Source organism: Myiozetetes cayanensis, unplaced genomic scaffold (assembly GCF_022539395.1).
Source record: "Myiozetetes cayanensis isolate MyiCay16 unplaced genomic scaffold, myiCay2020 scf32, whole genome shotgun sequence".
Taxonomy (NCBI): Eukaryota; Metazoa; Chordata; class Aves; order Passeriformes; family Tyrannidae; genus Myiozetetes; species Myiozetetes cayanensis.
In genome coordinates this window covers 4,037,365-4,052,942 of record NW_026087544.1, presented here as the reverse complement: position 1 = coordinate 4,052,942, position 15,578 = coordinate 4,037,365, and the positions used below count along the sequence as shown (strand labels likewise).

At 42.0% G+C, this 15,578-nt stretch overlaps 1 protein-coding gene across 1 annotated transcript in view; it reads left to right on the top strand.

Annotated features, from left to right (window-relative positions):
- Positions 1-15,578, top strand: part of TRIM33 (tripartite motif containing 33) — a 32,680-nt gene that overhangs the window by 4,766 nt on the left and 12,336 nt on the right. Inside the window, exons 2-11 of the mRNA XM_050326784.1 lie at positions 4,723-4,841; positions 4,931-5,078; positions 7,168-7,300; positions 8,632-8,748; positions 9,640-9,754; positions 10,867-11,013; positions 11,923-12,040; positions 12,415-12,659; positions 12,893-13,057; positions 13,850-14,050. Of these exons, the coding sequence (XP_050182741.1) occupies positions 4,723-4,841; positions 4,931-5,078; positions 7,168-7,300; positions 8,632-8,748; positions 9,640-9,754; positions 10,867-11,013; positions 11,923-12,040; positions 12,415-12,659; positions 12,893-13,057; positions 13,850-14,050 (1,508 nt within the window). The remainder of the gene's footprint in view (positions 1-4,722; positions 4,842-4,930; positions 5,079-7,167; positions 7,301-8,631; positions 8,749-9,639; positions 9,755-10,866; positions 11,014-11,922; positions 12,041-12,414; positions 12,660-12,892; positions 13,058-13,849; positions 14,051-15,578) is intronic.

Below are 15,578 nucleotides of genomic sequence, written 5' to 3'. Positions count from 1 at the left end.
TGACGGGTTTCAATCTGATTTTTTCACTGCCTTGACCTGTGAGGGGTTAATTCAAGGTCTAATCACTGAATTAGAGCAGGGCTTTGATGTATGGCTGTGCAGAAACTGCTGGACCCTTGCAGTGCTGAGAGAAGTAAATATTATGCACGTGTAGGAACTACTATTGATGTTCTCACCCAATAAATGACACCTGGCAGAGATTCATTCCTGAGAGGGCTGATAACGTGCCAAGTTTGAAGTTAAGACGGAAACTGGAGTTATTAAATTGCAAGAGTGTTTGCAAATATTTCCTGAACTGGGAAGTTTTATCATCGTTGTAACAATGTAAACATCTGACAGGACTTTAATTATCCCTGTTCACATGGACACTCTGTGTGTGGAATCAGCCTGGCACGTTGCAACCCAAAACAAACCTGTGTGTGAGACCAGGTGTCTAAAATAACCTTGATCAGCAGAATTGGGATTGTGGAAGATGGGTCAATTAATGGTCAGTGGGTGACGTGGCAGAGTTTGCTAATTGATGTCTCATATGTTTCAAGGGAATTTTTTAAGCCATTTGTTCAGGACAAGTGGGATGGCAGGGCCAGGTGTGTCCAGCTCCACCTCCTGCTCTCGGAGCAGGTCTGGTGAGAGGAGGATCCTCAGGGAGCCTTGGCCGGGTGTGTGGGGGCTGTGCTGGGGTGGCAGCGGCACGAGGAGCCTCTGCTGCAGTGTTTGACCATCCTGCTGTAACACAGGAAAGATTTATTGCCTTATTCCTGCTTGTACTGTCAGTGCTTTTGTGGAGCTGATGTTGAAGGAGGTGCATCTTGTGAAAATAGGAATTTTAGTGTGTAAGTGGAGGTATTTAGGAATGCGAGTGTTTGGGTTCGGTGCCTCTGGTTTGATCCTATGAGATTGAAAGTGCAGAGAATCAATCTGTCCCCTTCCATCTTTGTAGCTCTCAAGCATCCTTAAAATTTGGGAGCATTTTAGTGTAGTTGGGATGAATATGTCAGCCTGGAGAAATGAGTTCTGAGCAGGTTCTGAATAATTTTCCTGCTGAAACTGGTTCAAGATGAAACCTGTTGAAAAAAGCTACCTGTTTGGAGATGCATGCAAATAGCCCTCAGAGGAGCATAGTTAGCCTCGAGGAATTTTAAACATAAATATGGACAAGATATTCTCAGAGTTATGAGTTGCAATTAATAAAAGTATTTGTGTTGCAGCTTGAGTTGGGAGCGGTAGATCAAAAGCATCTTCCATCTGAAAGCTGAAGTTCTTTGCAGTGTTCCGTTGTGATTTACTGCTGGATTGTGATGCAGGGGTTTTTCAGCAGCCTGCCTGTTTTCATGAAAACAAAACTACCTTTTATCCTCAATTTACTCGAGTTTCGTGCTCTCTGCCATCCTTTGATGTCTTGTGGTCTAGTTCAGTGTGCTTTATCTAAATCATAAGCAGTTAAAAGGATTACAGGGATGCTACTCTCATTAGTGTTCTTAAAAGCTTTGACAAATAAAGAGGATCTGATGTGCAGTGCAAGGAGATGTGAGTGTAGCAGTTGTATAACTAACAGTGCAACGTGTGTAGGAAAATTTGGGTACTTTCATATCTTTGCTCTGACAAAACCCTTCACCTTTGTGTTGGTTCTCAGCTCAAAAGAGCGTCCCAGGTGAATGGCTCTGTCTGACCCTGTCAGGAGGCTCCATTCGAGTGTTCCAAGGAATCTGGGAGTCTTTTCTCCCTTGTTCCAGGCTGTGGGAGAGCTCTGGTAGGGAGGGAATGGCTCAGGATGTGGGAAGGTGAAACCCCTCTCCCTCTGAGGGGGGTTGGCAATGCAAGGAGGGGTTTTCCTGCCTGCTGGGTTGGTGGCTCTCAATCCAAATTTCCAGATAAGAAGCTCTTCCTGCTTCTCACTCAAAGCAGCTTTAGGAAACTCAGTTTAGGCTACGTGTTGTGGTTGTAGCAGCAGATGGGAGACAAGGAATGTGTATGTTTGAAAATATTTTTGCTGTTCTGGAGCGATTTGTCTGAGAAAAAGCAGAGCTTGTTCTGAACCACATCATGAATTCTTCTTTTTTCAGCACCTGCTGTAGAACTGTGTTCCTGCAGTTAATGCTCAGGGCAGTATTTTGGTGACACTGTGAGTGAGAAAGGAACTGCTGTACAGAGTGTTTTAGACCCCCAGTGCAAAGTTTCACGTGGTGTGGTCAGAACTTCCCGAAAGAAACTTCCCTTTTCTCAGCTCTTCGCTCCAGTTCTGCTCCTGACCTCTGGAGCATCGATTTGTGGCTTCAGAGGAATATGAAAACATCTGTGAGGACGTTGGAAATCCTGATGGTAATAAGTAGGACTGGGGGGAGGTCGTAAATTAGTCTGACCTTCATAATTTGTATGAATGTGTCTAGTTCTAATTCAGCTGCAATTTCGAAAAAAAATATTGATCTTGGTGCTGATGTGTTCCTTGGAAGGGGTTATTTGGCTTTTTGGAAAGCAGAGTTACAGTGGAAATGTGTGTACCAGGACTAATGTGTTTGGTTTGTTTGATGCAGAAAAACAATGTAGTGAGTTCTTCTGGAATATAAAAACAGTGATACTTTCATATTTGCCTTTATTTTCTTATATAAGGATTTTTTTTAATTGAAACTGGTAGTGAAACCTTGGTTTTTTTCATAGGTTATATAAACATTTGACTCTTAGTTTGTCCTAAAACACATTCTTATTAAATTTTTACAATAACCTTTGTTAGCTTGTAAATTATCTCAAGTTTTGACAGGTAAGGATTTTTTTCTTTGATGTAAATATTATTTCAGTGTGATTTTCTCTAGTCTTCCTTCCCCCCTCACAAAATCAACCACATCTCTATCTATTCAGTGCTGCAGTTCAGTTTCTAATATAAAAGGTGCTGCAGTAATTTGTTTTATATTAGATTCAAAAGACCAGGATATGAGATGTTTAGTGGCTCATATATTACTGGCAAGCTCCTGTTGGAAATAACGGGTGTTGAGACGTGAAAAAGAAGTTAAATGTGCTCAGTGAGAGTTGCAAGGCCTTGTTATCTCTTGAGGTTTTGCAGAATGTGGTGGGGGCACCTTGTGTGTGATTTGTGTGTGAATGTGGAGGTGCCAAAATTGGGTGTTTGAAAGTGAGAGCAGGATCTGGGACTACCCCTTCCCTGTGTCCTCCCTGCCAGAAGCAGTGGGCAAGGTGGAATTACCCGTGGTCAGACAGAATCCACCCCACAGGCTCTCAGTTGGATCAAAAGGCTTGATTTTATCCCATCTTTTCATTTGTCTGCTTGAAAACCAACCCCAAACTTGCCTTGCAGGAAGGGCTTTGCACCTGTGGAATTGGACTTGTTGCTGTGTGAAGATTGGAGATCTTGGGCTTGTTCTGTTTGGTTGTTTTCTTACGATATTTCATGTCTTTGACCCCAGGCAGCACTAAAATAAGGTTTAGTTGTGGTCTGGTTTAGGTGGAGCAGTTTTAATGGTAAATATCTGAGATTTTTGCTCTGTAAGAATATGTACATCAGCTCCTAGATGGCTTTCATCCAGGAATTCCTAAAGGATTTTGTCTCTCAGTAGTAAGAAAACCTCAAATTTCTTCATACAGGGAAGGCTTCACTGTGTGTGTGAAAGCTTTTGTACACTTAGATGCTGCAGTACTGGTTATTTTTCACATCCTGCTCTTGAGATGTGTTCAGTTTGATGAGACAGGGAATTTTTAGTTGCATTATTGTTGCTCTGCAGTGAATCTCCTGTGTTCTGAAGCCATCATTAATTTCAGCACTTGACAAAATGAATGCTACTTCACTCCTAATGTAATTAATCTCTCAGAAATAAGTCCTGCTGTCCTAATTGAATATCCACAAAGGAGTTGAGCATCACTTAATTACACTTCTCAAAGTTGTTTCGGGTGTTTCAGTGTATAAAAATATTTCCAATGGCTTGGAAAGCTTCTCCTTGAGAATTATGTTCTCAATAAATTGTACAGGAATTTGATTTAAGATCAAATGACACTTCTCTGAAGAAAGTATGAACCATTACCTTGGTGATAGATAGGTTTTCAAACCTTCATGTAGGTTGTTCATAGACATCTTTAAATATCAGTTTGCTTCATGTAGTAACTTTTTTGCAGCTCTGCTGAGGACATAAAACTAATTTAGTGATCACAGAGGATGACGGAGCAAGGTAGTGGAATTTTATTAGTGCATCTGCCTCCCTGACCTCATGGAAATAGGTTATATTAGAAATCTTCCTCTGGAAGAACACTGGGACTGCCATGGCAATTCCAGGAACATCACTAAGTCACCCCAAATCTCTGGGCACACCCCTCTTAATGCTTGTCTTGAGACAGGCCAGACCACAGACTGTCATAATAAATAATTAACAAGTGTTAGCTTTGCAATCAAAATTAAATATTTGCATGGGGAGAACAAATGGCTAAAAATATGCTTTTTTTGGGGGGGGGGAGGAGGGGAAGAAATAAACAGGAAAAACTGCGTATGATGTTGAAATCATCACAGCTTCATTCTGAGTGAGGGATCCTTTCCTGGAGAGCGGGGTGGGTTTCCTTAAGGGGTGTTTATTTGGGAGTGAAACCATGACCTGGTGGTTAAGAGTAATGTCAGCTGTGAAATCTGTTGTGAAAGGCTCAGTCTGAGGGGTTTTGTGTTCGCTCTTGTCACCTTTGCCTGTGGCTGCCCCCGTTCTGAGCGCTGTGGCTCGCCCTGTGTTGCAGTGGGGGTGATCCGGTGCCCGATCTGCCGCCAGGAGTGCCGCCAGATAGACCTGGTGGACAACTACTTTGTGAAGGACACCTCGGAGACGCCCAGCAGCTCTGATGAGAAATCCGAGCAGGTATGGGCTTGGCCTGGCCTCAGATTTCACGTTTTATTTCTGTGCCTGGTGGTGCTTCCCCAGCACAGCGAGTGTGTGTCCCTTGGCAGGTGTGCACGAGCTGCGAGGACAACGCCAGCGCCGTGGGATTCTGCGTGGAGTGTGGGGAGTGGCTGTGCAAGACCTGCATAGAGGCTCACCAGAGAGTCAAGTTCACTAAAGACCACATGATCAGGAAAAAAGAGGATGTGTCTTCAGGTGAGTGTTTGGGTTTCGCTTTGCCCTGCCCCCTATTAACGCCACTGAATGTGAAAAGAGGAAGAGAGAGGAGGGTTTAGGTAACAACCAGCTGTGTGTGGCTTTTCCCAAGGATTTGGGAAAAAGTTTAGTAAAAAGTTACCAGTGCAAAATTAGTAGGTCTAAACCCTAAATTATTAGCTGAGTTATCAGTTCATACTTTGCACAGTTTCATGTCCAGTGGAAAAAATGCTTTGAGGTGTAGAAGCCGAGTGCAGCCTCTGGAAAGGATTTAGATCCATTCTTAATAATCCTGTTTAGCAGAACAAGTAACTAAATGAAGGGGTTGGAATCTGGAGGGCACTGACATATCGATAATCCTATCCATTGGCAAGGAAATTAAATTACATGTTTTGCTGTATTTTGTTCTAAGGAGCAATTACAGCTCTCCCAGTGGACAAGTATATACAGATAAGCTTAGAGACATGTTCATTATGATCCTGTTGTATTGATATTGCTGAGCAAATGTGGAATTCGAGTTTATTTTAGGTTTAATCTCTCAGTTGGGAAAATTGAACGTGAGAAGTGTGTGTAGGGTTTGTTCAGACTTTATTAGAAGTTAATTCTTAAACTGTTGTTTTGTTATATATGATTTGTAGCCTATAGAAAATGTTCTCAAAACAGGTCCAGGGAATATGGATTTTAGCTTAGAAAATTGGATTTGTAAATGGGTTAAAAGTTCTGTAGGTTCTCCACAATCTGGATGTATATGAAGAATGATCATATTGAGGAAGAGAGACCTTGACTTTGCTCTCTCTCTCCATTTAAAATTAATTAAGATCTTCATGATTATTTTTTGTATCCTTTCAAAGGAGCAAACACTGCTTTTCTTTCTGCCAGCACTTGTCAAAATCATATTAATGTCAAAAACTTTGCTGTTGAGCTTAGTTCTTTTAGACAAGGATTTTTTTCCCTTGCTTTAGCAAACAAACTTCACTTTTGGAGAGGCTTCTCTGTATGTCTCAATGAATATCTTTTTAAAGGAAATATTACCCATCTAATTTATTAAATCTCTAGATGAGAAACCCTTAAATCAAATTACAGGGCCTGACAAAGAATTACTGATGTTTTTCCAAGGAGTGCTAAATTGTGACTAAGGTGATATTATAGCTCAGCTCTCCCTTTGATAACCTGACTGGGAAGGTGCTGAAAAATGACTTCCAATAAAATAAACTTTCCATCAGAAGTTTTATTTATCATAGTTATGAGGAAGGGCTGGTCATTATTTTTTATTCTTCTTGGACTCAAAGATGTGCCCTGGAGACTTTAAATTTTTCTTAATGAGTGCCAACTGCAGATTCATCAGCTCTCTTTCTTCGCAATAATTTGCATGATATAACAAGCTTCAGAAACACTGGAGACTGAGGAAGACCATCCATGTTTTAAACCCTACCTGCTGTATCTTCCCAGGGCTGCTTTCCTCTTTGCTAAGCTCAAAATATCTTTAGAAAACCCTGCAGCACCTTTTAGTAAACTCAGAGCTATTTTTGGACACTGTTATTTGCTCAAGTGGAAAATTGAAGCAGTTTAGGTGGGGTTTAAGTAACTCCTGACAGAGAGTGTTTGCTCTGCAGTTACCTCTTGGTTGTGTTTGACTTAATGGGGTGTGTAAAGGTTTTGAAGGGATAACTTAGAACACCTATGGGTATAAAGGTTTGAGGGTTGGATCCATCCTTGATTGTGCCAGAGCTGAAATCCTATGGAGTGAAATCTTTAACCACGTGCACACCTGGTGTTTGGGTGCAGTTCTGCATTCTTACAGGTGTCAGTGCCTTTTGGGTGCTTGGGAGAGGAATTCCTTCTGCTCCTTGAATAAAGTGGAAACAGCTGGCACTGTAAATCAGGAAATCCTTAAGGTTGCAAAAGACCTCAAAGGTCATCCAGTCCAAGCACTGACCTAATGTATTCACAGGACCTTTAGGTTGAGGACAGGTCTGGAGTTGTCTTTGTAAGTTCGTGGTTGTTACTCAGCTTGGGATTTAGTTGTTTTGCCCTTCAGATTGTCCAGCTTTTATTTTAAAACACACAAATGGTTTATTTTTAAAAACAGAGGCCGTGGGAGCATCTGGTCAACGTCCTGTTTTCTGTCCTGTGCACAAACAAGAGCAGTTAAAGCTTTTCTGTGAAACCTGTGACAGGCTGACGTGCAGAGACTGTCAGTTACTGGAGCACAAAGAACACAGGTACAGATATTCCCATCTCTTAATTTACTCCTTGTTGGACCGAAACGATCACTCACAAAGGAAAAACGCGTGGACTGTGACTTGAAGTGATCAGTTGGTTGAGCTTTGTCAAGCCTCTTTAAAGATCATATTCAAAACAACATGAGCTGAGGAGATTTGGTGTGGTTAAGGTGTGAACTTTCCCAGTGCTGTCACTCTGCTCAGGACTTGAATGGAAATTCCTGCAGCCCTGAGCAGCTGGTGCTGTAAAAAGGAGCAAAAGTGATACAGTGAGTCACGGCTGAGGTCATTTTTTTGAAAGGGCATATTTTATTGTGCAATAGTCTTTCAGTGCAGGGGAATTTTGTAAAGGAAAGTCTAAATTTTTCCTCACAGATGAATATTCCCCCCTTATTACAGAGGGGGAAAATGGGTTGGTTTCAGTTGGTCGAAAGTTATTGCCTCATTACAGATGAAAAGAAATGCTGAGTCTGGCCCTGCTGCCCGAAAAAGTTGGAATCTCTTAAGATACATTAAAACTTCCTGCTCTTTAGGAGCTCTATCCTATAATTGAATGTGTGAACAAGTGTTTTTCGGTGTTATAATAGAGACTCTGGAGATAAATACTTATTTATCAGCCACAGCACCACTGCATTTTCTAGTCAGGCTACAAGTGAGTCTTCCCTGTAAAGGTGCAACATTGAATTTAGTGTTTTTCCCAGAGTAGTTGATTATTCCCAGACTGCTCCAGCAGCCTGTGGAGAACTTTTGGTTTTGAAATTAATATTATTAAAATATTAACAACCTCAAATATTCCTGCTCTGTTCTTTCACAGGCTTGATCCTAAATATCCTGGAAGACACCCTTGTCACAAAGTGTGATTTTCTGGGATATGTTCACTAACTTGTTCTAGTTGGTTTCTTTGCATCTGTTTTGTGCATGTTGCTAATGGATTAACAGATGGATCTTGTTCTTCTTACCTGTGCTCTTCCAGAAAGAGAAGAGGATCCTTTATGGGATCCTTTATTTTGTATTTAAGTGATCAGTGCATTTTCCTCAACAAAATCTGAGGTTCCTGTATCTCCTTGAGCTGCTATTCCATAGCTTGCTATCCTTGGAAATGATGCAGTGCATCCCTGTGTGGTTGGAGTTGTTGTTTCCCACAGAGGTTCAGTTTTATGGATGCTAGAAAAGGATTTTATCAACACTTCAAACATTTTTCACACTGATCAGCAGATGCAGAGTCTGATTTTTCTGCGTGTTTTGTCATATTTTTTTCAAAATGTTACAGTTTTACCCCTGAGTTGGGAACCCTGGGTAATTGGTGTCTTCTCTTGCCTGTTGTTCAAAAGGTACCAGTTCCTGGAAGAAGCTTTTCAGAACCAGAAGGGTGCAATTGAGAATCTTTTGGCCAAACTTCTTGAGAAGAAGAATTACGTAAATTTTGCAGCTGCCCAAGTTCAGAACAGGTAAGTTCCCCAAAAGGATTAACTATTACTTTGCCTCTTTACTGAATCACAGCAAGATGAGTGATGGGATTGGAATAACACATTTGAGTTGATTCTGTACCTTTAGTGGTATTGGACTTAATTTTCATAATGGTTTTTGTATCCTCTACAAGACAGTTGGAAGTTGTTAAATATCAAAGATCAAAGGTTGAGTAGAAGCAAAGATGTGACACATTTATTGCACTTTGGGGAGGAGGGAGAATAAAAAAGGCAAGGAAACCCATCTGATGATTTCTGCTTCATTCAGCTCTAGGTGACAGGAGGGTTGAAATACTGAAATACTTTTATGTTTCAGATGAATGCCTCTGATAACTGCACAACAAAAGCTTGGTTTGACTTTGACTGGGAATTGTGGTTGGTTGTGGGGTTTTGTTTGGGGTTTTTTTAGGGCAGCTGAACTTTAGATTCCCAGGGTTTGCTCAAATTCAACGTCATGTTCAGTACTGAGTGTAGAGACAGAGCACGTGATCTCTGCTGGCTTTTCACCCACTTGGGTGACGTGGTTGTGCTGCAGCTCAGGGAATTCCCCTGTGATTCTCGGGGCTTTTATGAGCCCTCTTGGCAACTTTCAGGTCATTTGCAAAATGACACATCATCTGGAGGTGGAAAGTACGGATGTGCACCACAGGTATGAGGAGAAGTTCTGGTGCAAATTTTTAACTCCTTGTGGTACCATGTACATTAAAAAAACAACTGTAAGGGAAGGAGAACGTATGACAGAGGCAAATGTGTGAAGGTGGAAGCAGTGAAAGTCAAAATTTTTATGTGCTGATTTCCATGGAAGTCTTTGCACTGTCTGACAGCACACTGCTCTCTCTCTCTCTCTCTCTCTCTCTCTCTTCTTATTTTTAGGATAAAAGAAGTAAATGAAACTAACAAACGAGTGGAACAGGAAATCAAAGTGGCAATATTCACCCTCATCAATGAAATCAATAAAAAGGGAAAATCTCTCTTACAGCACCTCGAGGTACAGTTCAGGGAACGAGGAGTGTTCAGTTTCCAGTCCCCTCTCAAGAACCCACACGTTTGAAAACAGTTTGTGTGCTGTGACTGCAGGTGTTGTAATGCTAATATTGCCTCTGAGTAGTGTGTTGGAGTTAAATCTCTTGTTTATCCTTTCATAAGAGCCTGTGGCTCCTTTAATGTCCGTGCCTCGTATTCAGAATCAGGCTGATTGTAAAGGAGTGTGTGAAAATCTCCTTTTCATGTTCTGTTTGCCACGTTTCTGTATAATAATGTAGCTCTAAGGTGTGTGTAATGTAATCTTTTCCTCAAATAGCTTTTTCTAAGGTTCATGTAAGAACAGACACAGCAGTCTTATGTATTTTTACATGAAAGGTGTAAAGCTGGTATTTAAAGTTACAGAGATGGCAGTAAAGGAGACAAAGACTTCAAGCATCCTTTCCAGATAGCACATCCTGAATAATATTTACATCCTGACTTTTATTAAAATCCATGAAAATGTGACTTATTATTACTTCCTTTATCTGAGAGGAAATCCATCATAAGAAGGTAGTTAATTGCATATGGCCAGTCTGCCATGATGGGACTGAAAAATTTAAGATCAAGTGAATTACAATAGATTTTTTCTGGTTAAGGAACAATTACGTGGCAAGGAAATGGAACATTCCTGGAAGAAAAAAATAATTGGATCATGAGTAAAAGAAATAATTTAAAATTACATGAATTTTGGCTTTTCTTGATTACCTAGTGTTTGTTACAAGCTGGAAAATTGCTCCCCCAGTTCTTTGTTGTGCTGCTGGGCCTTGGAAGAAATTGAGGGAGAAACTGGCCTTGTTTTAGTTGCTGATAATTTTCTGGGATAAAGCTGATAATTTTCTGGGATAAAGCTCTTCTCTGAGCCCACAGTCATCCCTGCACTTTGATACCTCTGAGAGGAATGGTGGAAGGGAATATTAGAGAAGGATTGATCGTTCTGGCACCCTGAGAGTGAGCATCAGTAAAAGCTGCGTCGCTTGGCACATTTTCCTTTTGCTCCAAGAACTGGGATAGCAGTTTGCATTTTCCTCCTGAACCTGAAACCACCCGGTTGTGATAAAAGTTTTTGTTTCTTTGTAGAATGTAACAAAGGAGAGGCAGATGAAGTTAATACAGCAGCAGAATGACATCACTGGTCTGTCACGACAAGTGAAGCACGTGATGAACTTCACGAACTGGGCGATCGCGAGTGGCAGCAGCACCGCTCTGCTCTACAGCAAACGGCTGGTGAGGGGCACCCTCTGACTGTCAGCCTGGACTCTGCTGAGCTGGAAGGGATCACAGGATCATCCAGTCCACCCCTGGCCCTGCACAGACACCCCAAAATCCCACCCTGTTGCTGAGAGCGTTGTCCCGACCCTCCTGGAGCTCTGGCAGCCTTGGGGCTGTGCCCACTGCCCTGGGGAGCCTGTTCAGTGCCAACCACCCTCTGGGGGAGGAACCTTTCCCTGAGATCCAACCTGACCCTCCCCTGACACAGCTCCAGCCATTCCCTTGAGTCTTGTCAATAGTCACAGAGAGCAGAGATTGGAGCTGTCCCTCACAAGGAAGCTGCAGACCCTGATGAGCTCTGACCTCGGGCTCCTCTTCTCCAGCTGAAGAGGAGTGACCTCAGCAGACCAAGTGACCTCAGGCACTCCTTGTATGGCTGTACAGACTGAGCTGTACAGTTCAGAGAATGATTAGTCAAAAAAATTTCTAAGTATTGTTGCAGCTTCACTAGATCATATCCAAGGAAGAGACAATGAGTTATTCGTGTGTCATTTAATAAACTAAAATCCCCCTTCTGTAACAATGGGATAGATTTCCCAACTTGAACACCACTTTTCAATTCTAAGTTAAGGATTTAGGGTTATTACTGTAGAAGGAATGGGGTCAAGCTCTGTAAAGACACCTCAGTGTTTCATTTGAGTCACTGCATTACTATTATGATGTAACAGTGCTGCTCTGTAATCCTCAGAGTAAAAAAATGAGTTGTACAGTGGATGATTTTCCTGGTGAACTGAAAACTTTCCAGGCTGTGAACCAAACCAGTCCTTGGTGTTTCCCAGCCTGAACTCTCTGGGCAAATGCACCCTCCTTATTTCTCTTCCTGCATTCCTTTGTCACCAACAGTCTGGTTTTGCTTCCCATCAGATAACTTTCCAGCTGCGGCACATTTTGAAGGCGCGTTGTGATCCCGTCCCGGCTGCCAACGGAGCAATCCGCTTCCACTGTGACCCCACCTTCTGGGCCAAGAATGTGGTCAATTTAGGTGAGAAAACTGGGGGTGTTTGTTCTGTGTCACTTGAGGAACTCAGCTGAGTTGGGGGTGCAATACATCTGTATTGAAGAGAGTCATCTCCGTCTGTCTTGGCTTTTAAGACTGTGCAGTTCCAGTTCTTTCGCTCTTTCCTCAGAAATCACGTTTTTTAATTTTGCAATTTCTTCTTGTAATCTGAGTTCTCCTTTTGTTTCTGTCACATATGGTTACAGAGACTTAAAAAGGAAATTTCAAGCTTAAATTGCTTTTTTTACTGCCACTGAGGAAACTGCAGTAGAAACATGTGACTATTCTACAGTTATCAACCTTTGGATGATGATGGAGATTTAACTGTTTACTTTTGTTTGTTTGTTTGTTTTGTTTAGGTAACCTTGTCATTGAAAATAAACCAGCCCCTAGTTACACTCCTAACGTAGTGGTTGGGCAAACCCCTCCAGCAACAAACCACATCAACAAAGCTCCAGGACAGATCAATCTTGCACAGCTTCGACTCCAGCACATGCAGCAGCAAGTTTATGCCCAAAAACACCAGCAGCTGCAGCAGATGAGGATGGCACAGCCATCTGCCTCCGTGCCCAGGCAGAGCAGCCCACAAGTCCTCCAGCAGCAGGTAAGCATCTTGTGTGTTGTTATTTGACTCAGACTTTTAAAATTGCTCTGTCAAATATAAACCTAGAAAGCAGTTTTATAAACTAAAATCTTTTGGAATTTGGCATCCTTTAATGTGATGGCTCTTGGCTTTGCTTGATGTTATGTTAGTAGTAATCCTACTACTGTGGGAAGAGATTGGCTTCTTTTCTCCGTGTTGAAAGCAAAAATTTTAAAAAACACAAACCCTTGCAGCCTCCCAGGTTGATCAGCATGCAGACCATGCAGAGGGGTAACATGAACTGTGGGGCTTTCCAAGCACATCAGATGAGAATGGCTCAGAATGCTGCTCGTATACCAGGAATACCACGCCACAATGGACCTCAATACTCCATGATGCAACCTCACCTTCAAAGACAAGTATATCCTGTGTACACGCTTCATTTGTGCCATTGTGCCAGACTTTCATTGCCAGTAGATGGTACCTCCAGCTGTAAATGTGTTTTATCTGTCACCCCTGTAAACTCACAGCCGCCCACATGTAGATGCTCTGCCCTGTTGCAGATTGTGCGGTGACATTCGGTGATGAAACCTTAAAAGTGAAACGTGATCTTTGTGTTGTGTTTTGGTTCTGGGAAGCAAAACATTTCCTTCTGCACTCTTGCAGTGACGTTCAGCTTTTGGGTTGCCTTAGAGAATGCTGAGGAATAGCAAAGTTCGAAGTGATGTAGTTGAGGGGTTTTAGTTCAACCAAATTCTGAAGTGTTTTTAAATTCGAACCTGAAGCATGATGCAGAGCTCTGTAGTCTTTTATTAAGAATAAAAATTATTGATAATGAATGTTAATGTGAGTAAAAAAAATCAAAAGTTTATATTACTCGAAACAGTCACTTTTTTCTTAAAATTTATAGAGAGATATATGAACTCTAAAGTTGTCTTTGGAGGAAGTAATTGCTTTAAAAATAATATATGTGAAAATATTTTGGTGGAAGATGTGCTGTACATTTAAATATTTAGCCACATAAAGTGTTTTTCTCTTTCCAAGTGAAGGGAAATAGCAGTTGCTTTGCATTCAGTGCTGTCAGGTGACGTGGGTAGATGTGAGTTGGTGTGGTTTTGGTTGAGGTCTGTCACGCAGCGCACGTGTTGCGGTGTCCCTGCAGCGCCTGCCCTGCCTGTGACACAGCCCTGCTCTCTGCTCTCTCCCTGCAGCACTCGAACCCTGGGCATGCTGGGCCTTTTCCAGTGGTTTCTGTGCACAACACCACAATAAACCCCACCAGCCCCACCACAGCAACCATGGCCAGTGCAAACAGGGGGCCCACGAGTCCGTCCGTCACAGCCATCGAGCTCATCCCCTCCGTAACAAACCCGGAGAACCTGCCCTCCCTGCCGGATATCCCCCCCATCCAGGTCAGTGGGGGTCATCAGGCACTTACACTGGGGTGATCTGCTTCCCTTTCCATGTATTTTGTTTATTTGGTTACCAGTTTGTCTGTGGAATGATAAAATTGTCATTTAAAATTTAAATCAGAATCTTCAGCCTTTCACGCTTGGACTGTTTTGTCCATATAGGGTTGACCTGCTCCACCTGTTAACTTGTAGATTAATCGGTATTTAATGTTTGTCAGATAGTAAAATTGAGACTTTAAATGATCCCAAGTACTGTGTTACTTTCCTTTGTTCCACAAGGCCGTCCTGTGGGAAGATATCACTAGAATAGTTGGATAGTTAAGATATCACTAGAATAGTTGGATAGTTAAGATATCACTAGAATAGTTGGATAGTTAAGATATCACTAGAATAGTTGGATAGTTAAGATATCACTAGAATAGTTGGATAGTTAAGATATCACTAGAATAGTTGGATAGTTACATATTTTGAGTACCCTGAATGGTGATTTATTCAGGGTTAAAATTGCCTGGAGCTTCTCTGTGATACTCCTAAAGGTAGCAGAGGCAGGAAGCACAGAGGGAAGGTGTCCCACTGCCCCACAGAGAGGGGACATGAGCTGAGGTAGATTTTGAAGTGGAGCTCATTTGGAGAGGTCAAAAGAACAGTTTAATGCACATGTGGAGGCAAAGAAAGTAAAAGTACCGTGTTTTCTGCAGGAGTGTTTGGGAGGCCAGGGAGAAGAGTCTTCATCTCGAGATGTTTCCATTGAAATGCCCATATAAAGCACAGGAGATGTGGTCGTTATACAGGCAACAAAACCTAAATTCCACCCGAGCAGATGGTCTGCTGTAATACCAACAGCAGCTCTCTAACTCCTAATCTGTAGAGTGTGAGAATAGTAGGGAAAAAAAGGATCACATCTCAGTCTGAGCAATCTGTAGTGCTCATTAGGCTTTGCTTACTCACTAGAACAAAACACAAGTGTGAGTGGCTGTGCCTGATTCATCTGTCCGTGTCTGAAGTTCGTGGGACACCAAGTTAGAAGTAGTTCTTAGTGGGATAGTCCAGAACATTACCATGCAGCTTCCAGGTGCACTGAACATGCAGAATTCTGTTAAGATGCTCTTTTTTTTATAGCTGTTCATGCAATAGCTGTGGTGGATTTTAGTTGGATTTTGTGGATAGGGAGCTGTTTAGTCCTTCAAGCTGCTTGCAGCATTAAAACTTGAATACAGTGTGTTTCAAACATCTTATTTGCAGTTATGCTGTCTGGCAGTTAATGGCTTTAAGCAGTTACAGCAGTAAGGACAAACAAGTTCATGGCTTCCCTTAACTGCAGAATAACTCTTGCAACATCAGTAATCTGGTAGTTCATGACTAACACTGAGCATCTGGGAACCAGAAAGTTTGGGATGACCTGGAGTAAGAGCAGCCTGGGACCATACTGGAAGAACTCTGATTTAGGAACCTTTGAAAAAATCTTACTTTAAATTTCTTGTTTGAAAGCCTGATCTCTGTATAAAACTGATAAAAATGTTTGCTGAGT